The sequence below is a fragment of the Astatotilapia calliptera genome, chromosome 14, assembly GCF_964374335.1.
Source record: "Astatotilapia calliptera chromosome 14, fAstCal68.1, whole genome shotgun sequence".
NCBI lineage: Eukaryota > Metazoa > Chordata > Actinopteri > Cichliformes > Cichlidae > Astatotilapia > Astatotilapia calliptera.
In genome coordinates, this window is record NC_137435.1 from 26,989,598 (window position 1) to 27,015,985 (window position 26,388).

Below are 26,388 nucleotides of genomic sequence, written 5' to 3' on the forward strand. Positions count from 1 at the left end.
GTTACAAAGTATTGAGTTGTATTTTTGTTATTGACCAAATACTTATTTTCCACCCTGATTTACGAATAAATTCTTTACAAATCCTACCATGTGGATTCATGGATTTTTTTTTCACATTCTGTCTCTCACAGTTGAAGTGTACCTCTGGTGCAAATTACTGACCTCTGTCATCATTTTAGGTGGGGGAACTTGCACAATCGGTGGCTGACTAAATACTTTTTTGCCCCACTGTACAAGCTGTGTTTCCACACAAAGGATAGGAACTGATCTCAGAGCAGTGAAAGCAGAGCAAGTGGTAGCTTACCATGCACATTTACCATCAAAGACCAGAGGTTCATCCACAATGTGCATGCACAAACCACCAGAAAAATGCTGCTGGCTTTACCTATGCTCATTGCTTGTCCTAAAGAAAGGTTACAACTTCAACTACTGTTTCCTTAATTCATACAGTCTGGTAATGAAAAAAATCCACATTGTGGACAAGTTGTTGCTGTGGCAGTTCAGTTTAATTATTCAGTTAGCAGTAGTTTGTGGCTCAGCTGCAGAGGAGGGGTGGAGCAGTGGGTTTAGGGTGCAGGCTGGTCATGCCTTCACTATTTTAGTAGGTTGCCGGGACCTGACAGTTCTGTGTGGTGTGGAGCAATGAACGTGACTGGAAAGCTGCTCTCATAAAAGCAAAGGAAAACAGTGCAAATAAATTAGCTCTCATTGGATCAGCTTATGCAGATAAATTTAAAGCATGACTCTACTTGAATATTTCAGAACAAATGGCAGTGTGTTGAGGCTATTCGGTGCTCACAGTTAACTGTCCTAGGGTGTGGTGTACTCAGATAAAATATGTCTGTTGTTTGTCTCCTGCTTTGCCTCTTCAATCTCAGTAATTTTTCTACATGGCTACATTTTCTATGAGTTTTCGGTTTGTGTTTTAAAGTAATTTTAAAAACAGCCTCTAAATGTAGACTCAGGGTACACAACAAATCAAACATACTAGGTCTACTAATTGTACAAATTGTACGCTTGTTGTACTCTTTAAAACTGTAAATGGGCACTCTTGCACATTTTAGTTTATAACCTCTGGACATAGTATGTGTGAGTGCAAATATATTTGTATTAATTTATTGTTAAATGTTTTTTTTTTTTTTTAATGGAATAGTTAAATGACTTGAGCCCAATGCCCCATGTCAAAGGTGACTGCCTGTGCAGTCCATGCACTCCGGTGCAGATCCCAGACATTATTTTGAATTGGAAGACCAGTGGTAAAGGGTCACAGGGTCATCCTTCAACCTGCTCACATTAGCTGTCAGCATCCTCTATTGGACATATGTACCATATCCATATGTTCATCCTGTTCACATCGAATGATGAGACTTTCTGCATACAATTGTTTAAATGTCAAAAGTTTTTTCTTCATAACAGTTCAACCCTTTATTGTCATCATTGAGTTACTGAGAATTCACTGTCTGAGAGTAAATACAACAGTGCATGCATACAAAAAAATTATGTATAACTGAAAGAGGAATACATTTTTTGTCAAATACAGTGATAATTTTGATTGATGATTATGTTTTATTGCTTTAGAAAGAGCAACTCTATCTGTAATTGTTAAGCAATTTGAATTAGGCGTATTACCAAGTGTAATACCATCCTTTTGTGACTTTGTGTTTACATCCCTGTTCATCTTTTTTTATATATGTTATGCACAGCTGGATTAACAATTGACAATGCTTTACTGGGACTCTGATATATTGGCACAACAGGCACCGACACACGCCACGTCTCCTTTCTGTCTGGTAAATTTACATTTACCAGACTTCAACTTTGTAGAAGACAGGCCTCTTCAGTCCATCAGTAGGTTAAAGTTATAGCCAATAACATGAGCAGGAACAAATAATTACAGCGGAGTATAATCCCACTTGCATTATGACAAGACACCAGTTTATCTGTGGAGAAAAAAGCACAAGAACATCATGATGATGTTATTTCACAAAGAATCTTTCGGCTTTAGTTTACACGCGTGTGTGTGTGTGTGTGTGTGTGTGTACTGTTAGATGTTTCTCTTTTTTTGTCCTTTCCTTTTTCCAATAAAAAATATTTAATCATTCTGCTATGTGGTGTATGATTCCACAGTAAGTTTAATTGTGGAGGTGTATCAGTATTATTCACCCTTGTGTGATCTATGCTCAGAGAAGTGATGACTGACCCTCCTCTCCTCCCACTTAGACCTCCAAAACTTAGGTGAAACACAAGGGGAGCAAGACAGAATAAAACTCTCCTCCACAAGCTAAACGCCTTCCTAACAAAACCTGATGTAATGCCTCCTACTACAGATAACTACAGTAATGGTTAACAAATGTACACTCTCTATATCTTCTAAAGTGTTACATATTAAGATATAATGAAAAAGTATCTAGTCCTTACAGGATGTTAAAATTGGAAAAACAGAAACTGAGAGAAAGAATGTGGTGGACATTAGTGTCATTATTTAACAAAAACTAAGACAAAATGCAAAAAAAGGCTATGAAAAACTAAGAGTGACATATTTTTCAATAGCTTCCAGAACCAACTTTAGAAGCAATAATTTGAAGTGATCATTTTCTATTTGACTTTATCAGCCTCTCACATTGTTGTGGATGAATTTTGGTGCACTCTTCTTTACATTAGGGTTCGTTTTTTAAAATAAGCAGAGGTGAAAAAATACAGAAAGTTTTACCTTAGCAGAAGTACAATGCAAAGAAAAAAAGTAGCTATTTCAAGGACATTAGCTGTAACTTTAGCTAACAGACAAACTGTGCACATAAATAGTTTGTGTGTTTGCTGATATTTGTGAAGGTTATAAAAACTTTTGAAATTAGCTGCCACTCAAAAAAGCATTAAAATCTTTATGCTCTCTCCCCTTCTCTTGTGCTAGGTACAGTCCTACAATTCATGACATCTGCACCAAAAGTGCAATAAAATCATTCTGGCCTGATTTAACCCCCTGAGTACAGTGCTGTAAATGATGCTTAAATTATATTTTTTGAACTTTTCATGTCTTTGTATGTGACAAGCTCTTGTGATAAACACACCAATATAGCTGGCTCAGTATTGTTCCCTCCATTTAAGCACAAATAAGTTTTGGTTCGCAGGGCAGGGAAGTAAAAACTTCCCTCAAACGTGTTGAACCTTAAGTAAATTTGCTGAGACATCCATTCCTGGTGTGCTTGGCAACTGTCTTTAATGTTTTCCACTGGTTAATAATTGAAGGACTTAAATTCTTTGGAAATAGCCCTATATCCCAGCAACAATTGTTTCTTCTAAGAGATGGCTGATGTATTTTTCTCAAATCCTCCAGACCAGCAAACTGGCAACATTTCAGTTATTATACGCGTTCACACTTGGTGGTGACCAGTTAATCAAATAGATCTGAGTAGCAACACCTGACTGTAGATCACCCTCTTTATTCCTACAGAAGCACTTACTTTTTCAGAGACGGCTTCATTTTTTTAAAGTAAATAATGACACTGTGGAATATGTAATTTTTTTTACTTCATCTGAGATTATATTTAAGATTCATTTTAAACCTGCCAAATTTAAAGAAAATATACTTTCATTTAGACTATATAGAGTGATCTTTATATATGTGTCATGCATGTATGTGTGTAGGTGTTTGTGTATCCAACCTGACACGCTTTGGACTTTTGGGATAAATTTGCTCCAGAGCTGACATTCTTTGGCTTTCATCATTGTCTTTTCTTCTGGATGTTTATAATTCAGTGTGACATACTTCTGCTCTTGAACAGTAAACACAGGCCACTTAGCTCCCTCAAGGCCTGGATTTCTGAAACAGACAATAAATCAGTTCTAAGAATCATCAGGGTCTTCACACTAGTTGAGTGAGTGTCTGACCATCTGGTTATGCTTACCCTGTACGAGCAAAGTTGGCCCAGTGTTTCATAAACTTCTTGGTCATATTAACTTCCTCCTTTGTGTATCCCAGAGATGCATTCAGAGGCATTCCGAATACAAATTCTATCTCATACCCATGCATAGCACCCATCCACTCTGGCCAGGGATTGACTGATGAGTGGTGATCAAATAAATATACAAAAGGCTTACCACCATGTTGAGAGAGCCTGCAAAGTGTAAATAACAGAGATATATTATTATATTACAACAGGTTAGCTCAAGATGGATGAAACATAACAGAAAAATAAATAAAGTGGTTCATACAAACTGAGGAAAAAACACAAAAAATGCAGAAACATTGTTAGTGTTAGTAATTGTCATTTTTATACTGGTTTGCAGTTTTAACACTGGGATTTCCAGGCTTCTACCGTTCTACCTTTAAAAGCCGGAGAGCAGTCAAATGCTGGAAGTGGAAGCTAAATTGGCTAGTCATTCATATGTATATTAGGTCGTTACCTAGGAATTCTGGAGGGAGGGGAGTGGGGGTGAGTGATTGAGGGGGTGGGGGAGTGGAGTGTTTCAGTTTGCCATCTTAGGGAGAAATCAACACATGTCCTTTGTATGTCCTTTGTTGCTGACATTTATTGATGAAAACAGTACAAAAAACCAACCATTTGTACACATATTTACAAATAATGATAAAAAGTGAGTGAGTACATTTCAACATTTTCAGCAATCACTCACAATCCTGGCACTGCCACGGTATCTGTCGTCTGCATTTACCACATGTGTACCTGTAGCAGTGAACACATCGCACAGTGGCCTGATTTTTTTTGCATCTGTGTTTGACCTGACACGTGGCCCTTTTTCCAGGGCTCGGTGTGGAGGGTTGTGTCCGAAGCAACTGATCTTTTCTTGCCTTCTTCGCAGCTACATGAGAGCGAGCCAACTCCCTTGCAAGCTCCACCAGGAAGTCCACCCGTCTTTCCTTCGTCCCGGTGCATGCTTGATACAGCACATGTGCATTCAGTGCTGCCATGTCAATCATGTTATAAAACACGGCGACTGGCCAGCGCCGTGTTCCTTTGCGGACAGTGTACTCCCGAACCATCTGGTCCATCACATCCACGCCACACTTTGTTTTGTTGTAAAGGGTGACAGTGTTTGGCTTCCTTTTGGTAGTGTTATCAGTCTGAACCACGCTGTGCATGCTGCTAAGAATATAGACTGTCTTCTTCCGTTTGGCCGCATACGCCGTCAGCGTGGCAGCAGAGGTTGAAAACACCTAAGAAATAAGATAAATTGTTATTTCCATAGCCCTTTTACACACAATGAAACACATAAACATAGAACCACAAAAGACCTGCAACATACCTGAGTGGTGAATTCATTGCGATCTGTCTGTCTAGTGGATTGAGGAATTTCCCTGCGAATCTTGTTGACTGTGCCGAGGATGGTGGTTTTCCGTCCAAGAAGTTTTTGCGCAAGTGAAAGCGATGTGAAGAAATTGTCTGTGGTAACATTTCTGCCCTTGTCTAGGAATGGTTCCATCAGCCTCATTACTACATTTTCAGAAAGTCTCTCCCCAGTGGGACGATTGGGGTCCTTGCCAAGATATGGGAAGACATTGCAAATGTACTTGGATTTTAGGTCGCAGGCCACCCAAAACTTGATCCCAAACTTGTCCGGTTTACTTGCAATATACTGCAGGAAACAGCACCGAGTCTTTGATGGGAAAAGCTGTTCATCAACGGTGATATGTAGACCAGGGTTGTAGCACGTGATGCAGTTGGTGACAAATGATCCCCACACACTGGAAATTGCAGCGAACTTATCAGTCTTTGCTCGATCACTGCGGGTGGACTTGTCATCAAAGCGTAGGTGTTGCATGATGTCTTGGAAGCGGTTTCGTGCCATAGTTCCAATTATCTGTGGGTTTCCCAGGTTTGCTGACCAGCAGTCATTTACCGATGGAACCCTGTAAACCCCCCGCAAGATGACAATTGCAATAAATGCCATTAGTTCAGGGAGGTCCATGAACCAATGAACATGCTCCGTTTGCTGTGCATGTTGAATAGTCCATTCTTGAATGCTATGAAGCATGTCAAGAGTGATGAAACACAGGAAGCTCTGAAGGCGACTCGAGATACTTCTCCTGGCCTTAGCCGTTGGCTCTCCATCTGCAGTGTACGGTTCTATTGGGGTGAAAGGGAGACGGGTCCCCACATGTGCTTCACGCCACACTGTGCCATCTTTCGCTGTCTCAGTCCCCAAACAAGCTCTCTTTTTCGGTGAAGAAGCAGTCTCCTCATCTGCAGTGTGAACAAATTCAAATTGTGAGCAATGGGAAGGTCAAACAAACTTACAAACTACATCCACTTACTTGTTTGAAATGAAAAAGGAAATAACGTGAAATGAAACTAACCGGAAGACTGATCAGACAGCTCTGAGTCCGAATCCGGCTGAACTTCTAGGTCTTCTCCATCCGAGTCACAAGGGTCGACTTCCGTCAGGATCATTTCCAACGCCTGCTGAGTAGTGAGTCTTCTCTGCATTTTCTTTCCTTGGAGAGGAGGTCCGTACACCACAGAATTCTTCAGGGCACTAAGCGGGGTACTGTGACGGGGCACACCCAGTGCTCTATGATTGGTGCACAATCATCTCTATGATTGTGCACCAATCAGAGCACTGGGTGTTTTTTGTACTGGGTATATATACAGTGGGGCAAAAAAGTATTTAGTCAGCCACCGATTGTGCAAGTTCCCCCACTTAAAATGATGACAGAGGTCAGTAATTTGCACCAGAGGTACACTTCAACTGTGAGAGACAGAATGTGAAAAAAAAATCCATGAATCCACATGGTAGGATTTGTAAAGAATTTATTCGTAAATTAGGGTGGAAAATAAGTATTTGGTCACCTCAAACAAAGAAAATCTCTGGCCCTCACAGACCTGTAACGTCTTCTGTAAGAAGCTTTTCTGTCCCCCACTCGTTACCTGTATGAATGGCACCTGTTTGAACTCATCATCTGTATAAAAGACACCTGTCCACAGCCTCAAACAGTCAGACTCCAAACGCCGCCATGGCCAAGACCAAAGAGCTTTCGAAGGACACCAGGAAAAGTATTGTAGACCTGCACCAGACTGGGAAGAGTGAATCTACAATAGGCAAGCAGCTTGGTGTGAAAAAATCAACTGTGGGAGCAATCATCAGAAAATGGAAGACATACAAGACCACTGATAATCTCCCTCGATCTGGGGCTCCACGCAAGATCTCATCCCGTGGGGTCAAAATGATCATGAGAACGGTGAGCAAAGATCCCAGAACCACACGGGGGGACCTGGTGAATGACCTGCAGAGAGCTGGGACCAAAGTAACAAAGGTCACCATCAGTAACACACTACAACGGCAGGGAATCAAATCCCGCACTGTCAGACGTGTTCCGCTGCTGAAGCCAGTGCATGTCCAGGCCCGTCTGAAGTTTGCCAGAGAGCACATGGATGATACAGCAGAGGATTGGGAGAATGTCATGTGGTCAGATGAAACCAAAGTAGAACTTTTTGGTATAAACTCAACTCGTCATGTTTGGAGGAAGAAGAATACTGAGTTGCATCCCAAGAACACCATACCTACTGTGAAGCATGGGGGTGGAAACATCATGCTATGGGGCTGTTTTTCTGCCAAGGGGACAGGACGACTGATCCGTGTTAAGGACAGAATGAATGGGGCCATGTATCGTGAGATTTTGAGCCAAAACCTCCTTCCATCAGTGAGAACTTTGAAGATGAAACGAGGCTGGGTCTTCCAACATGACAATGATCCAAAACACACCGCCCGGGCAACAAAGGAGTGGCTCTGTAAGAAGCATTTGAAAGTCCTGGAGTGGCCTAGCCAGTCTCCAGACCTCAACCCCATAGAAAATCTGTGGCGGGAGTTGAATGTCTGTGTTGCTCGGCGACAGCCCCAAAACATCACTGCTCTCGAGAAGATCTGCATGGAGGAATGGGCCAAAATACCAGCTACTGTGTGTGCAAACCTGGTAAAGACCTATAGTAAACGTTTGACCTCTGTTATTGCCAACAAAGGTTATGTTACAAAGTATTGAGTTGTATTTTTGTTATTGACCAAATACTTATTTTCCACCCTGATTTACAAATAAATTCTTTACAAATCCTACCATGTGGATTCATGGATTTTTCTTTCACATTCTGTCTCTCACAGTTGAAGTGTACCTCTGGTGCAAATTACTGACCTCTGTCATCATTTTAAGTGGGGGAACTTGCACAATCGGTGGCTGACTAAATACTTTTTTGCCCCACTGTATGACACAATCTCACTGCACTTAGCCTAACCCTTCATTGCCCTGAAGAATTCTGTGGTGTACGGACCTCCTCTCCAAGGAAAGAAAATGCAGAGAAGACTCACTACTCAGCAGGCGTTGGAAATGATCCTGACGGAAGTCGACCCTTGTGACTCGGATGGAGAAGACCTAGAAGTTCAGCCGGATTCGGACTCAGAGCTGTCTGATCAGTCTTCCGGTTAGTTTCATTTCATGTTATTTCCTTTTTCATTTCAAACAAGTAAGTGGATGTAGTTAGTAAGTTTGTTTGACCTTCCCATTGCTCACAATTTGAATTTGTTCACACTGCAGATGAGGAGACTGCTTCTCCACCGAAAAAGAGAGCTTGTTTGGGGACTGAGACAGCGAAAGATGGCACAGTGTGGCGTGAAGAACATGTGGGGACCCGTCTCCCTTTCACCCCAATAGAACCGTACACTGCAGATGGAGAGCCAACGGCTAAGGCCAGGAGAAGTATCTCGAGTCGCCTTCAGAGCTTCCTGTGTTTCATCACTCTTGACATGCTTCATAGCATTCAAGAATGGACTATTCAACATGCACAGCAAACGGAGCATGTTCATTGGTTCATGGACCTCCCTGAACTAATGGCATTTATTGCAATTGTCATCTTGCGGGGAGTTTACAGGGTTCCATCGGTAAATGACTGCTGGTCAGCAAACCTGGGAAACCCACAGATAATTGGAACTATGGCACGAAACCGCTTCCAAGACATCATGCAACACCTACGCTTTGATGACAAGTCCACCCGCAGTGATCGAGCAAAGACTGATAAGTTCGCTGCAATTTCCAGTGTGTGGGGATCATTTGTCACCAACTGCATCACGTGCTACAACCCTGGTCTACATATCACCGTTGATGAACAGCTTTTCCCATCAAAGACTCGGTGCTGTTTCCTGCAGTATATTGCAAGTAAACCGGACAAGTTTGGGATCAAGTTTTGGGTGGCCTGCGACCTAAAATCCAAGTACATTTGCAATGTCTTCCCATATCTTGGCAAGGACCCCAATCGTCCCACTGGGGAGAGACTTTCTGAAAATGTAGTAATGAGGCTGATGGAATCATTCCTAGACAAGGGCAGAAATGTTACCACAGACAATTTCTTCACATCGCTTTCACTTGCGCAAAAACTTCTTGGACGGAAAACCACCATCCTCGGCACAGTCAACAAGATTCGCAGGGAAATTCCTCAATCCACTAGACAGACAGATCGCAATGAATTCACCACTCAGGTATGTTGCAGGTCTTTTGTGGTTCTATGTTTATGTGTTTCATTGTGTGTAAAAGGGCTATGGAAATAACAATTTATCTTATTTCTTAGGTGTTTTCAACCTCTGCTGCCACGCTGACGGCGTATGCGGCCAAACGGAAGAAGACAGTCTATATTCTTAGCAGCATGCACAGCGTGGTTCAGACTGATAACACTACCAAAAGGAAGCCAAACACTGTCACCCTTTACAACAAAACAAAGTGTGGCGTGGATGTGATGGACCAGATGGTTCGGGAGTACACTGTCCGCAAAGGAACACGGCGCTGGCCAGTCGCCGTGTTTTATAACATGATTGACATGGCAGCACTGAATGCACATGTGCTGTATCAAGCATGCACCGGGACGAAGGAAAGACGGGTGGACTTCCTGGTGGAGCTTGCAAGGGAGTTGGCTCGCTCTCATGTAGCTGCGAAGAAGGCAAGAAAAGATCAATTGCTTCGGACACAACCCTCCACACCGAGCCCTGGAAAAAGGGCCACGTGTCAGGTCAAACACAGATGCAAAAAAAATCAGGCCACTGTGCGATGTGTTCACTGCTACAGGTACACATGTGGTAAATGCAGACGACAGATACCGTGGCAGTGCCAGGATTGTGAGTGATTGCTGAAAATGTTGAAATGTACTCACTCACTTTTTATCATTATTTGTAAATATGTGTACAAATGGTTGGTTTTTTGTACTGTTTTCATCAATAAATGTCAGCAACAAAGGACATACAAAGGACATGTGTTGATTTCTCCCTAAGATGGCAAACTGAAACACTCCACTCCCCCACCCCCTCAATCACTCACCCCCACTCCCCTCCCTCCAGAATTCCTAGGTAACGACCTAATATACATATGAATGACTCCAGCATTTGACTGACTGCTCTCCGGCTTTTAAAGGTAGAAACGCAAAATGATGACTCCGCGGGGGTCTAAGGTAGAAAACCAAAATGACTGCTCTCCGGGGGTCTTTAAACTATTAGTAAGGTGGCATTTCTTTAAACCAGCTCTATTTGTCAGTGTTTTGTCAGGATTTGTTTGCAATAATCGCAAGAACATAAGAGTTGAGTCTTGTTCTTGTTCTTAGTCTCTAGATGTTGTGAGAATTGTGGTTTGTTGCAGCAGCTTCCGTAGTTAAGTGTGTTTTGCGGTTTTATTCATAGTGTCCTTTTTGTCTTTTTTTTTTAGATTTCAGTTTTTACAAACTATAGACCTTAGTCGTCTTTTTTGTAATTTTATGGTCCTCACTGTCTTTTTTATATTTGTCATGATGAGGGGTAAGACTGAGTGGAATGGCTCTGTGTTTCTATACACTAAGGACCTGGCACTCTCACACTCAGGATCTGGCACTTTCAAAAACACAACACTGCTGCCTGTAGCCAGACCGGTCATCCTGCAGGAACTCAAAAGGTGACGTAATCAGTGCCAGGCCAGAGTAAGAATATAATCAAGGAGAAGGAAACATAAACCCTCCTTTCCACCGGTCGTCATGGGGAATGTGAGGTCTCTTAAAAGTGGATAACTGGTAAAGCATCAGAGTAATCGGCAGTATCGGGAGCGCAGTGTATTATGCTTTACAAAGGTACCTGGACCACACCACCACAGTATCAGACTTTTTCATAGTTTGGCTGACAAAGACGCCAAGCTGAGGAATAAGAAGAAAAGATGGAGAGATTGCAGTGTTTGTTAATAAATGGTGATGCAATCCAGGACATGTTATCTACGATGAGAATTCTCCGCTATATTAATACGTGTTTATGTAGCAGCTAATGGGTCAGCAGCATGTGACATCACACACGGGACTTTCACTGACCTAAAGCATAAACCCCCAGAGCCTTTCATCACCATCACTGGCGGTTTCAACAATATCTAGCCTCCACTATGCCAACTTTAAAGCAGTATCTGGTCAAAACATGAAAAAATAAAACTTTGGATCTTCTGCACGCAAACATGCAGGATGTATACAAAGCCACTGCCCTCGCCAACTATGTAGATCAGACCAAAACCAGGTCCTGTTAACATCTCAGTATGTTCTTGCAGTTCTAAGACTTCCTGTTGCCACCAAGCCTGTAAGAAGAATTCTGGAGTCAGGGAGCCAGTGAGACTGCATACTGGGACATGCTGAATGAAAAGTAGAGGATCTTCAGGCCTGGGAACAAGGACAAGTTGAGAAACCTACACCATGACCTAAAGGCAGGGCTGAGAAAGTGTAAAGATACCTACAGAGAGAAGCTGGAAACCAAACTCCAGTTGAATAATTTCAAACAATTGTAGAGAGGGATGCACCTGATCACTGGCCTCAATCAAAGAGATCAACAGCAGCAGGAGGGCAGCATGGATACAGCCAGATTCTCGAGGTTCTGGATGGGGGGGCTGTAATGTTTTATTGCAGATACATCCTATCTGGAAGATCTGCTTCTTTTGATGTAAGCTTCCTGTGTTTACGACCCTTTGGTCAGCAGGACAATAAAGAAATTGAATTGAAATTGAATTGAATTGGAGGTCTGACACACACACACACACACACACACACACACACACACACACACACACACACATACACACACACACACACACATTCTTACTTAGATACAGAAGTTCACACATATACATACAATGCCTTTTCTTAGAACCATGTTGGTGTGGCTTTGTTCTGACGTGTTTTGTGTGAACTGTGTCTCAATAAAAAGGGCAGCAAGGGAGGTCGTCGTCGAGGTCATTTTCATGGTGGACACAGGCCTCCCTTGCGCAAGTGATTGATCAATCGACTGTCTTTTTTTCTTCATGATGAATAAGTCTCTAGAATTAGCGAGGCTTGTGGAAACACAGACCCAACAGAACCCTTCATGGACTGTGTGGAGTTTTTGTGTCTTGACATCAGTCTTATCTATCTTCTTCTGTGACCACCTTTTTATTTCAGTGTGCTATCTGACCTGGCGCATATGGATTGATACCTTTGATCTTATTCTTACCATTGCGTAAAAGAAAAAGAAATCAATTTTAATATTACCCTGATTCTCCCCATTATTGATTTTTGAAGCACATATGTTGTAAAATGGAGTGATGAAAAATACATGGAAAAACATTCCCGATATATCCATAACCATTTTTCTTGTGCTTACCAGAAAAAGTCTCATAACAAATATTCACACACAATCTCACCATTGCAGCACCTTTTTTTAAGTTGACATTTAAATGTATTCATTGCTTTACTACTGTTACTGTAAGATACTACTACACCATAGTATCTTGAACAAATCTCACCTTGTTTGATGTAGCATGCTACTGTATGTTCTTAAAAAACAACTATCAACACAATTCTGAGACTTTAATTAGTCATTTTTGAGTTTATTAACTGTGACTAAAAAATATGATCAATAAGAATTACTCATTACCTGTGAGCAAAGTCGAGCACTGGACAAATGAACATTTGATCTCCAACAAGACTACATACAGAGTCACGGTTTTTCACCCTGTTGTCCACATCTGTCCAATCCGTGTAATGGAAAATGGCTGCATCTCTCATGACATCACTCGCAGTATCCATTGCAAGCGTCACTCCTGCCAAGAATTCCTTTCTAGTGATGAGACTCTGACCGGTGTTATTAAATCCAGGGACTGCATAAACAGCAAAATATGTCCCTTCATCCTTATTTAAACCAAACATCACATCTTTCTTTGCAAAGTTACCAGAACTTAGAAGTACCTGCAGAAGGAAGAGAGAAAGTTGTTTAGTTGTTTTTGTGAAGTTAATTTGTTTATACATTTACACAGGGAGTGCAGAATTATTAGGCAAGTTGTATTTTTGAGGAATAATTTTATTATTGAACAACAACCATGTTCTCAATGAACCCAAAAAACTCATTAATATCAAAGCTGAATGTTTTTGGAAGTAGTTTTTAGTTTTAGCTATTTTAAGGGGATATCTGTGTGTGCAGGTGACTATTACTGTGCATAATTATTAGGCAACTTAACAAAAAACAAATATATACCCATTTCAATTATTTATTTTTATCAGTGAAACCAATATAACATCTCCACATTCACAAATATACATTTCTGACATTCAAAAACAAAACAAAAACAAATCAGCGACCAATATAGCCACCTTTCTTTGCAAGGACACTCAAAAGCCTGCCATCCATGGATTCTGTCAGTGTTTTGATCTGTTCACCATCAACATTGCATGCAGCAGCAACCACAGCCTCCCAGACACTGTTCAGAGAGGTGTACTGTTTTCCCTCCTTGTAAATCTCACATTTGATGATGGACCACAGGTTCTCAATGGGGTTCAGATCAGGTGAACAAGGTGGCCATGTCATTAGTTTTTCTTCTTTTATACCCTTTCTTGCCAGCCACGCTGTGGAGTACTTGGACGCGTGTGATGGAGCATTGTCCTGCATGAAAATCATGTTTTCCTTGAAGGATGCAGACTTCTTCCTGTACCACTGCTTGAAGAAGGTGTCTTCCAGAAACTGGCAGTAGGGCTGGGAGTTGATCTTGACTCCATCCTCAACCCGAAAAGGCCCCACAAGCTCATCTTTGATGATACCAGCCCAAACCAGTACTCCACCTCCACCTTGCTGGCGTCTGAGTCGGACTGGAGCTCTCTGCCCTTTACCAATCCAGCCACGGGCCCATCCATCTGGCCCATCAAGACTCACTCTCATTTCATCAGTCCATAAAACCTTAGAAAAACCAGTCTTGAGATATTTCTTGGCCCAGTCTTGACGTTTCAGCTTGTGTGTCTTGTTCAGTGGTGGTCGTCTTTCAGCCTTTCTTACCTTGGCCATGTCTCTGAGTATTGCACACCTTGTGCTCTTGGGCACTCCAGTGATGTTGCAGCTCTGAAATATGGCCAAACTGGTGGCAAGTGGCATCTTGGCAGCTGCACGCTTGACTTTTCTCAGTTCATGGGCAGTTATTTTGCACCTTGGTTTTTCCACACGCTTCTTGCGACCCTGTTGACTATTTTGCGCTTTGGGGTCCTTAGGGACTAAAGCGCTATATAAATACAGGCCATTTACCATTTACCATATTTTGAATGAAACGCTTGATTGTTTGATGATCACGCTTCAGAAGCTTTGCAATTTTGAGACTGCTGCATCCCTCTGCAAGATATCTCACTATTTTTGACTTTTCTGAGCCTGTCAAGTCCTTCTTTTGACCCATTTTGCCAAAGGAAAGGACGTTGCCTAATAATTATGCACACCTGATATAGGGTGTTGATGTCATTAGACCACACCCCTTCTCATTACAGAGATGCACATCACCTAATATGCTTAATTGGTAGTTGGCTTTCGAGCCTATACAGCTTGGAGTAAGACAACATGCATGAAGAGGATGATGTGGACAAAATTCTCATTTGCCTAATAATTCTGTACTCCCTGTACACAAACACGCAAATACACACACATATATATATACATGCATACATACATACATACACACACATATATATATATATATATATAAACACCCAGCACGCCCCTGCGGGCGGTTTATCCTTCAAGCTCGGGTCCTCTACCAGAGGCCTGGGAGCTTGAGGGTCCTGCGCAGTATCTTAGCTGTTCCCAGGACTGCGCTCTTCTGGACAGAGATCTCCGATGTTATTCCCGGGATCTGCTGGAGCCACTCGCCTAGCTTGGGAGTCACCGCACCTAGTGCTCCGATTACCACGGGGACCACCGTTACCTTCACCCTCCACATCCTCTCGAGCTCTTCTCTGAGTCCTTGGTATTTCTCCAGCTTCTCGTGTTCCTTCTTCCTGATATTGCTGTCATTCGGAACCGCTACATCGATCCCTACGGCCATCTTCTTCTGTTTGTCTACCACCACTATGTCCGGTTGGTTAGCCACCACCATTTTGTCCGTCTGTATCTGGAAGTCCCACAGGATCTTAGCTCGGTCATTCTCCACCACCCTTGGGGGTATCTCCCATTTTGACCTCGGGACTTCCAGATTATACTCGGCACAGATGTTCCTGTACACTATGCCAGCCACTTGGTTATGGCGTTCCATGTATGCCTTGCCTGCTAGCATCTTGCACCCTGCTGTTATGTGCTGGATTGTCTCTGGGGCATCTTTACACAGCCTGCACCTGGGGTCTTGCCTGGTGTGATAGACCCCAGCCTCTATGGATCTTGTGCTCAGAGCTTGTTCTTGTGCTGCCATGATTAGTGCCTCTGTGCTGTCTTTCAGTCCAGCTTTGTCCAGCCACTGGTAGGATTTCTGGATATCAGCCACCTCCTCTATCTGCCGGTGGTACATACTGTGCAGGGGCCTGTCCTTCCATGATGGTTCCTCGTCTCCCTCCTCTTTCTTGGGTTTCTGCTGCCTGAGGTATTCACTGAGCACTCGGTCAGTTGGGGCCATCTTCCCAATGTATTCTTGGATGTTCGTTGTCTCATCCTGGACTGTGGTGCTGACACTCACCAGTCCCCGGCCCCCTTCCTTCCGCTTAGCGTACAGCCTCAGGGTGCTGGACTTGGGGTGAAACCCTCCATGCATGGTAAGGAGCTTTCTTGTCTTTATGTCAGTGGCTTCTATCTCCTCCTTTGGCCAGCCTATTATCCCAGCAGGGTACCTGATCACGGGCAGGGCGTACGTGTTGATGGCCCGGATCTTGTTCTTACCATTCAGCTGACTCCTCAGGACTTGCCTGACCCTCTGCAGGTACTTGGTGGTTGCAGCTTTTCTAGCGGCCTCTTCATGGTTCCCATTCGCCTGCAGGATCCCCAGGTACTTGTAACTGTCCTCTATGTCTGCAATGTTGCCTTCTGGTAGTTCAATCCCCTCAGTTCTTACTACCTTCCCTCTCTTTGTTACCATCCGACTACACTTCTCCAGTCCGAATGACATTCCAATGTCATTGCTGTATAGCCTGGTAGTGTGGATCAGTGTATCGATGTCTTGTTCACTCTTGGCATACAGCTTGATGTCATCCATGTACAGGAGGTGGCTGACAACTGCTTCGTTCCGTAGTCGGTATCCGTAGCCAGTCTTGTTAATGATCTCACTGAGGGGGTTCAGGCCTATGCAGAACAGCAGTGGGGACAGAGCATCTCCTTGGTGGATCCCGCACTTGATGGTGACTTGTGCTATGGGCTTGGAGTTGGCCTCTAGTGTTGTACGCCACATCCCCATTGAGTTCCTGATGAAGGCTCTTAGGGTCCCATTGATCTTGTACAATTCTAAGCATTCCAGTATCCAGCTGTGGGGCATTGAGTCATAGGCCTTCTTGTAATCAATCCAGGCAGTGCACAGGTTGGTCAGTCTGGTCTTGCAGTCTCGGCTGACTGTTCTGTCTACCAGTAGCTGGTGTTTTGCGCCTCTGGTATTCTTGCCAATCCCTTTCTGTGTCCCGCTCATGTATTGACCCATGTGCCTGTTCATCTTAGCCGATATGATGCCTGACAGGAGCTTCCATGTAGTACTGAGGCAGGTTATTGGTCGGTAGTTGGAGGGGACCAGTCCCTTCTTGGGGTCCTTGGGGATCAGGACCGTCCGACCTTCGGTTAGCCATTCCGGGTGTCTCTCGTTAACTAGCAGCTGGTTCATTTGTGCTGCCAGACGCTCGTGGAGTGCAGTCAGCTTCTTTAGCCAGTAGGTGTGAACCATGTCGGGCCCTGGTGCTGTCCAACTCTTCATACTGGAGACCCTTTCTTGGATATCTGCCACTGTGATGGTTACTGGACCCTGTTCAGGGAGGTCGCTGTGGTCTGCCCTCAGATCCACTAGCCACTGAGCATTGCCATTATGGGTTGCGTCCTTCTCCCATATGCTCTTCCAGTATTGCTCCATCTCCAGCCTTGGTGGTGCTGTTCTCTTATTGTTCCCTTGCCACTGAGAGTACACCTTTGCTGGTTCTGTGGAGAACAGCTGGTTTATTCTCCTGCCTTCTATCTCTCTGGTGTACCTCCTCAAGCGGCTGGCCAAGGCTATGAGTCTTTGCTTGGCAGTTTCCAAGGCCTCAGGTATGGACAGCTTGCTGTATTTCTTATGCACCTTCTTTGTCGCACCTTTCTGCAACTCCGTTAGTTGGCTAACCTCCCTCCGTGCTACTTTGATGTTGCCCTCTAGCCTCCTTCTCCATGGAGGGTATATATACACTCAACAAAAATATAAACGCAACACCTTTGTTACTGCTCCCATTCCCCATGGGATGGACGTAGAGACCTAAAATTCATTCCAGATACACAATATAACCATCCCTCCCAAACAGTGGTCACAAATCAGTCCAAATGTGTGGTAGTGGGCACATCTGCTATATTGAGATAATCCATCCCACCTCACAGGTGTGCCACATCAGGATGCTGATGTGACATCATGAGTAGTGCACAGGTGTACCTCAGACTGCCCACAACAAAAGGCCACCCTGGAATGTGCAGTTTTTTGCGCTATTGGGGGTCTGGGGACCCAGAACCGGTCAGTATCTGGTGTGACCACCATTTGCCTCGTGCAGTGCAACACATCGTCGCATGGAGTCTATCAGATTGTCAATTGTGGCCTGTGGAATGTTGGTCCACTCCACTTCAATGGCTGTGCAAGGTTGTTGGATATTCGTGGGAACTGGTACACGCTGTCGTATACGCCGGTCAAGCACATCCCGAACATGCTCAATGGGTGACATGTCCGGTGAGTATGCTGGCCATGCAAGAACTGGGACATTCTCAGCTGCCATCTGCCCTGAACAATGTGAACCATGATTCATCCGTGAAGCGCACACCTCTCCAACGTGCCAGACGCCATCGAATGTGAGCATTTGCCCACACAAGTCTGTTACGGCGACGAGCTGGAGTCAGGTCAAGACCCCGATGAGGACGACGGGCATGCAGTTGAGCGTCCCTGATACGGTTTCTGACAGTTTGTGCAGAAATTGTTTGGTTGTGCAAACCAATTGTTCCAGCAGCTGTCTGGGTGGCTGGTCTCAGACGATCTTGGAGGTGAACCTGCTGGATGTGGAGGTCCTGGGCTGGTGTGGTTACACGAGGTCTGCGGTTGTGAGGCCGGTTGGATGTGCTGTCATATTCTCTGAAACGCCTGTGGAGACGGCTTGTGGTTGAGAAATGAACGTTCAATGCACTGGCGACAGATCTGGTTGACATTCTTGCTGTCAGCATGCCAATTGCACGCTCCCTCATTGCTTGTGGCATCTGTGGCATTTTGCTGTGAGACAAAACTGCACATTCCAGGGTGGCCTTTTGTTGTGGGCAGTCTGAGGTACACCTGTGCACTACTCATGATGTCACATCAGCATCCTGATGTGGCACACCTGTGAGGTGGGATGGATTATCTCAATATAGCAGATGTGCCCACTACCACACATTTGGACTGATTTGTGACCACTGTTTGGGAGGGATGGTTATATTGTGTATCTGGAATGAATTTTAGGTCTCTACGTCCATCCCATGGGGAATGGGAGCAGTAACAAAGGTGTTGCGTTTATATTTTTGTTGAGTGTATATATATATATATATATATATATATCTCCAAACGCAGAAGTTGCAGCAAGCTACAGTAACAGCAGAGGGAGATATTTTATTTCAAGCCAACATGAAAATAATCAAGGGAAGGTGTTTAAGCAGACATTATTATTAAACACAGTTACATATATATATATACATATTAGCCACCTATCTTAATCATTTCTTACAATTAACAACTCTGGAATATACTTCATATTATCTCCCCCTGCTGGTAATGCAACCTCTGCATGTGTTGCCATTTCACATTTTGGAGAGTCAAATCGTGAAATAGACTAGCATGTCTAGTTGTCTAGTAAACGCTTTGCTGTGATACTAGGTTGTATATATATATATATATATATATATATATATAGTCTGGAGCATTCAAGTATGTGTTGACAGAAAACATATTAGCCATGATTACAAGGAATCAACTGTTTCTGCCCATCAGTCTGGGAAGGCCATTTTCAAACAATGTGATGTCCATGATTCTTAAGTGATCCAACATTAAACCACATAATGATCAGAGAAATTATAAAAAGCCAGATAGCTACAACAGTCCTCTGCTAGTATATTAAATACTAAAATTCATGATAGTACAACTGAAATTATCTCTCAAAACTGAACATGACAGCATGGCTTAGGTTGCAAAATTGCAACTGAAGAAGTCACAAAACTTCTGGAACAATGTCCTTTAGATAGACAGGACCAATGTGGAGATGGGATTGTGATAGTAGGCTCAAATGTGAAGCAGTCTCCCTAACAGCTTAACCTTAGGCAAAACTGGGTCATGCAACAGGACAATTAACCTAGGCACACCAGCAAATCTACATCAGAATGAAAAAAAAAATCCAGACCAAGTGTTTGTGGTGGGATGTCAAGAGACTTGTGCATAAGCAAATGTCCATTAACCTCAATGAACTGAAGCAACATTGTAAAGAAGAGTGGGCCAAAAGTGATGAAGAGTCATGAAGTCGTACATAAAGCAGTTACATCAAGTTATTCCTGTGGAAAATGGTTCTACAAGCTACTGAGTCACAGTGTATACTTTTTTTTTAAATATTTTTTTTCCACACACTGCTTCTTTAACTTTGTTTTTAATAACTAAAAAATCACTCGGTGCATGACAACATGTGGACTGGTTGCATGCAACTTTTTCCTTAAACCAGTGTTTCCCAACATTTTGGAGCCACGCCACATATTTCACATTATAAAAATCACATGGCACACCACCAAACAAAAATGTCACAGAAAGCACATTGATATTTTTCCCGCGCACCAAATATAGGAAAATTTGCTCATCTGGGTAGGAATTTTTTCCAGGATCCAGGTCAGATTGACTACTTTTTCTTTTCAAATATTTATCTATTGCTATTATGTGCTGCGTTGTCTCACTCACAGCATGATTATTATGTCATTTATTCTTCGTCTTCTACTATTTTACTGTCAGTTGGCAACCAATTTAATTAGAGCAGATAGTTGTATTGCCCTCTATTTGAAGAGAATGTAATTGTTCTGCCCGTTACTCAGGTGGAACCAGTTAATCATCCACGGCCCACCTGATCATTTTTCACAGCACACCCATGTGCCGCGGCACAGTGGTTGGGAAACACTGCCTTAAACCCAATTATGAACAGCACTTATTGGAGATGCATGATGTAGCGAAAAAAATATTTCTTAAAGAAAGTCAACCAAATGCCAAATATGGGTACTCACATCAACTGCATCTGGTAAGAAGTTCCCATCAACATGAGGCATAAAGGGAAGACTTAATAGTGACGATTGAGTGAGAACCTCAAATTGCTTGGTTGAGACTTTTTGAGGATCAGCCTGCTGCAGACAAGCTTCTAGACGAGCTGCAGGAGATGAGGGACAATCCACAAGTTTTGCCAGCATAAGAGACCTAAATATTGAAAAAGAATAAAATAAGGAAGAACTCATAGAACCAAACTTTTATTCAATGCAAATCAAATCAAATCAAATCACTTTTATTGTCACATTGTCACACAATATGATCTCACAGATAGTATGAAAGACAAATGTAGATTTTGGAACTGAATATTGAAGTCAAAAATCATGCTTTTTTGTAGTAGATAAATATATATAACTGAATGAAAATATATATCCACACACACACACACACACACACACACACACACACACACACACACACACACATTATTATTTATTTTTTACTGTGATCAAAGCCTTTTTTGACAAAAAATAATATATGTTTTTATCTATTGCAAAGCCACAGTGTTCTTGTTAGTCTGTTAATCTGATTGCTAAGAATTGTTAAAATTAAACGTGTCAGTATACAGAAAGACTACTGTGTGTAAGTATCTTCAAATTTGGCAGATCCTTGTAAACTTAGCTGCAGCCTGGGACAACAGCCAAGCCCTCACTCTAGTAGGATATTTTTAACTGTGTGGGATCACCACAGCCATTGACCTGAAGCACAAAACTAAACACCTCGATACCTGGTTAGTATAAGACTGCAATGAAAAACACCATTTGTGTGCTAGCCAACACTTCAGAATTAACTATAGCCACTGCTGTGTATTCTTTTTACACTAAACTCTGGAGGGTAGTATCAGAAATAATATCAGACTATCAGGATGTATTAATATTTGTAAGTAATATCAGTTTCAATATTGGTATTGATAAAATCCTAACGGTACCTATATGGACAGAGGATGAATGAGAATGTCGACCTATTGTTGGAGCTAAAGGCAAAGTCATCAGGTTTCAGCCTCTGGAAATCTTCAGACTTTTTAATACACTTGTCATTTTGTCAGTCTAGATACAAGGGTTAAGTCAACCAAGTTGGCTCAAGACAAAGATGATAAAAAAATGTACACTACCTGTCCCAGGCCTCAGTCTGACTAATTGTGCCCCAGTATGCATTGGGGGAGCCACTCTGCATCACAGCCCTTTGAAAAAGATCCTGGCTGCCCGGCGAGAGCAGCTGGAAGCCAACAGATGCAGACCCAGCACTTTCTCCGAACAGAGTAACCTGGAAACAATGCCAAATTAAAATTGTTTCAACATGTGAAAAACCTTTCTAGAATTAAGGCATTTACCTTAGAAGGATCACCACCAAAAGCTGCAATATTATTTGCAACCCATTTAAGAGCCAGGCGTTGGTCCAAAAGGCCTGCATTACCCTGGATATTTGTGTTGTCGGGAAGAGACAGGAAACCAAACGCTCCCAATCTGTTATTGATGACCACAACAATAAGGCATACTGACAATGTATGACTGAAGCTAAATCACAATATTGCTTACTCTTATTATTCTAAAAAGAATATCACCCAGATTTGTCATACTCAATTTTATTTTCTTGTATAAATGTGTAGAGTTTCTAGTTACATATAATAACTATATTTAATTACTATTAGTATTTATTACCTCTTACCTGTAATTCATTGATACCACAACAACACTTTCAGATTTACTCAGGAAACGGCCGTCGTAAATGTCCAATGACGATGTTCCTGAGATGAACCCACCACCATGAATCCAGACAAAGACAGGGGCAAGTGGTGCAGGCTGCGTTTTGTTGAAACGTGGCGACCAGACATTGAGGTACAGACAGTCCTCACTCAGAGGAGTGTTTGGGTTCCACATTTCTACACCTTTGAACCCTGGAAAGAATTTTGTTAGATAACAGCAGTAGTATAATTATATAATTTTGAAGAGCCTGATTGGGACAACATTACTGCAATCTACAAGTTCAAATTAATTTATTCATCGGTCCATTTCATTTTATTAGCTTGAAGAAAAATTAACTTGAATTTACCATTAATGTACTGTGTACAGTTGTATGGTTGTTTTTACCTAGAATGAGAATCACTGACAACAACCTGATAACAGTGAGTTAGGTTCATTTCTATCTCTGATGTCATATCTAAATTAAGTGAGTGTGCTTATTACATTGATATATGTCTGGTATCCGTTGCAGTAGTTCAACAATCTCCGACAGGTGGCTTCATCTATAAATACAGCCAGCCCAACCGCAGTAATTCTTTTGAGTGAGGGGAAAGGCATTTGAAAACTTTGACTCGTGTATTCGTGTTAAGGAATATATGAAAGTGTAATGTGTAAGAGATACATTCTTTATCAGTCTAGAAAATAATAATACAAAAAAAAATTGCTTAACATTTATGGGTCATGTCCAAGATTTACTTTTGCAATTAAAAAAAGTGTTTAGTTGGGAAAGGGAATGCATACACTACGAATGAGATCATGTTTCCTAACTGCCACTCCCCACTAAAGCATTACTCTGAAATGAATACAGTGCAAAAAAAACTCTGCATGACAAAACTGTCCGAGAGCAAAATGCTACCCTTTATAAGCTAGTGTTTAGGTAACATAAAATGTTTTTTAAAAAACAGTCTAAAGTGGATTGCAATCCTAACTCTCTCTCTCTCTAAAAAGAAAAAAAATGAAGATTACTTATCAGTCAAACAAGTGATGAATTAGTGCTATCAGGTATGATAAATATTTTTGCAGGTTTTATTTTTAAATAAATTATAAAATAATATTATTAATTTATTTATAGTAATGTAACTCTCTGGTTATTGTTTAGATAAAACATGTGTACATAACATATAAATAACAGCAATATGAAATATGTTGAAAATATTTATTTAATACTATGTTTGGATTTTGTTTAGTCCTTTGAATATTTCATATTATGTAGTGGCTATATGTATGTAAGTGTACAGATATGCACTATCCATTACACAGTCTGTGCATGCATTGTGCCCAGTTGTGTTAATGTGAGTCCTACCAGGAAAGGCTGTATCAGGCATCTGGTAGCAGGAATTTGGAAAGTTGGTAGCATCCTTCACACCATCCCATTTCTCTACTGGCTCTGGCGCTCTGAATCTTAATTTCCCAACAGGTGGTTTTCCATAGGGAATTCCAAGAAAGGCTCTAACATCCGAACCCAGCACAGAAAGCAATTTCCCTTGAATTTTCCCATCGCTTGTACTGATCATAAGGTCATCTTGAGTGCCAAGTGATAATGTCAGAAAATTAAGCAATATAACAAGAAGTGCACACTGAGAGTTTGCAGCCATGGAAAATCCTGAGGATAGAAAAATAAAGGCATATTACACTACAATATGGCCCTAACTTTAACTTTTTAAGTGCAATAAGCATTGTAGTATAAGTAAGACTTTGTAGACACTAAAAAAAAACCCAAAAAAAAACACATGCAGATAAACACACCAGCATTCCAGATACTATTGAAGCATGCCTTTGTTAACTAAAATAGCTTGTCTTCAGGTCATAGAAAGTTTAGGGTGGGTCGATGTGTGTGGATATATTGCGCAGAGACCGTGGGTGTGTATGTGCGTGTGCATGTGTGTGTGTGTGTGTGTGTGCGCGCGCGCGCGCGCGCACGTGTGTGAAAGAGAGAGCGAAAGAGAGGGAGAGCGAGAGAGGGGATCATTCCCGCTATCAGAGTGTCACTTTAAAAGCATCTTTAATCCTCGGATATTCACAAATACTGAAGCTGTTGGCGAGTATAAAAAGTGCAAGTAACTGCACGCACGCAGATCACGTGTGAAGCCGCCTTACTTTGAAAAGGCACAGACTAATCGAGGTTAGAGTGAAAATCGCGCAAGGCTGGTTCGATGCGCGCAATGGGGACACAAGCGCTCATGCAGAGATTATTATAAATGACTGCAAGAATTAAATCCGCCAGTTCCAGTTTATAAAAGCTTTAGTGATGTCTTACCTTGTCAGCTAGCAGTTTGTGTCTGTCTGGAGTGAGTGAGGAGGGCACGGTACTGATAGGATGAAAACATGGACAACCTCTGTCCAGTGATCCCTGGGCCGGCCCAGTGCACCACCCACTACTACTGCTGCTTGTACTACTTGTATTTTATATAATACAACACAGTATTACCTTTCCCTGAATACAATTAATAATAGTAAAAGACAAAAACATTGCCATCCATATTATGAATGATAATAAAGACTGAGTGAAGAGCAAAATTTCGTGAATAAAGTCTTCAGTTTTATTATCTTTACAACACATTTTCTTGAAGAGGAAAAGGAAAGTTTGATTTGCAGTATTATGATTGTAACGATTTGTGAGTGCTGGTGTGATATTAATGTATAAAATGCACTCTTGCTGTAGCATTGTTATTTTTTATTTATTAATGATTTACAACAATGTATTTACACACACACACACACACACACACATATATATAAATATATGTATATATATATATATATGTATATATATATATATATATGGGCTGTTTCTTTTCATAATGACACATCCCTTTATTTATATCACAATCAGAATCTTTGTATTGTCATTAAACTTCAGATGTTCAACAAAATTAGAAGCAACTCCCTGGTAGCAGCATTTAGAATAAATAGCAAAACACAAATAAATAGCTAGAAAAGAAACCCAAATAAAATGTAACTGACAAATATACAAAACTAAAGAAACATCGGTTTATAATGTAAGGTTGCTCTGAAACACTCTCTTTCTCAAGGTTAATACAGTAATGCATGCAGAAAATGGATCTAAGAAACTGTAAATAAGAAAATTAATGCATAATTAAACCTGGAATGCATTTTTGTGTAAATGTAAACTCTTGGATGTATTGAATGCACTAAAAATGAAATTAAGGAATTGTCTTTTATGACTGTTATGTTACTGCTTTAAAAAAAAGAAAAGAAAACAAATATATCTGCAATTGTTAACAAACCTGAATTAGGTATGGTGCCAAGCATAACCCAGAAGGAAATCCAGCCCTGATAATTATCATTCTGGACATGGATATATATATATATATATTTTTTTTTTTAATGAACTCCGTGGAAACTTAATTTGATCATTCTATGTAGTCACGCAGAGCCTCCTTAATTCTCATTATACCACTTCCTGTGTCTGTTCCTTGTTTATTTCTCACACTGCTGTCTGCTTATTATACCTGTCATTTCTTTCTTTCTTTTTTTTTTTGGGGGGGGGGGATCTTTGCTTTTCTTTCCCACTCCCATGGTCAAAGCTAGAGAGAAATCTAAACCCCTTTGGAACTGTTAATAGTGTGTAGTTTGAGCATATGTTTGTGTACGCCCCCTGTGTGTGAGTGTGTGTGTGTGTGTGTGTGTGTGTGTGTGTGTATGGTTTCATGTTATTTATAGCATGTTATGTGCAGTTGGATTAACAATAAACAAAGGCTTACTGGGACTCTGATGCAATGTCTTGGCACAACAGACTGAGGCACAGACACAGGCCGCATCTGTGTATGTCAACCTGATTAATAATGCGTTCCCTATCATGGTGCATACTGAAGATTGAAGTTAATTTTAGACATGGAAACATTCAACCCTATACCCTAGGCAAGGATTTGTTTCCTTTTTGTGTCTCTCCATCAGTCTACCACTCACTTT

At 41.7% G+C, this 26,388-nt stretch overlaps 1 protein-coding gene across 1 annotated transcript; it reads right to left on the reverse strand.

The window, feature by feature from the left end:
- Window positions 1–1,399: 1,399 nt before the first annotated feature.
- On the reverse strand, window positions 1,400–24,848 carry LOC113036332 (acetylcholinesterase). The gene is made up of 10 exons (XM_026192622.2): window positions 24,713–24,848; window positions 23,759–24,058; window positions 22,382–22,610; window positions 22,047–22,179; window positions 21,828–21,979; window positions 20,680–20,866; window positions 12,892–13,202; window positions 3,903–4,112; window positions 3,660–3,817; window positions 1,400–1,940 (listed from the first exon to the last, which is right to left on the reverse strand). Exons 2-10 carry the CDS (start codon window positions 24,048–24,050, stop codon window positions 1,846–1,848), a joined length of 1,767 nt encoding a protein of 588 aa, XP_026048407.1. The 5' UTR covers window positions 24,051–24,058; window positions 24,713–24,848; the 3' UTR covers window positions 1,400–1,845.
- Window positions 24,849–26,388: the final 1,540 nt, after the last annotated feature.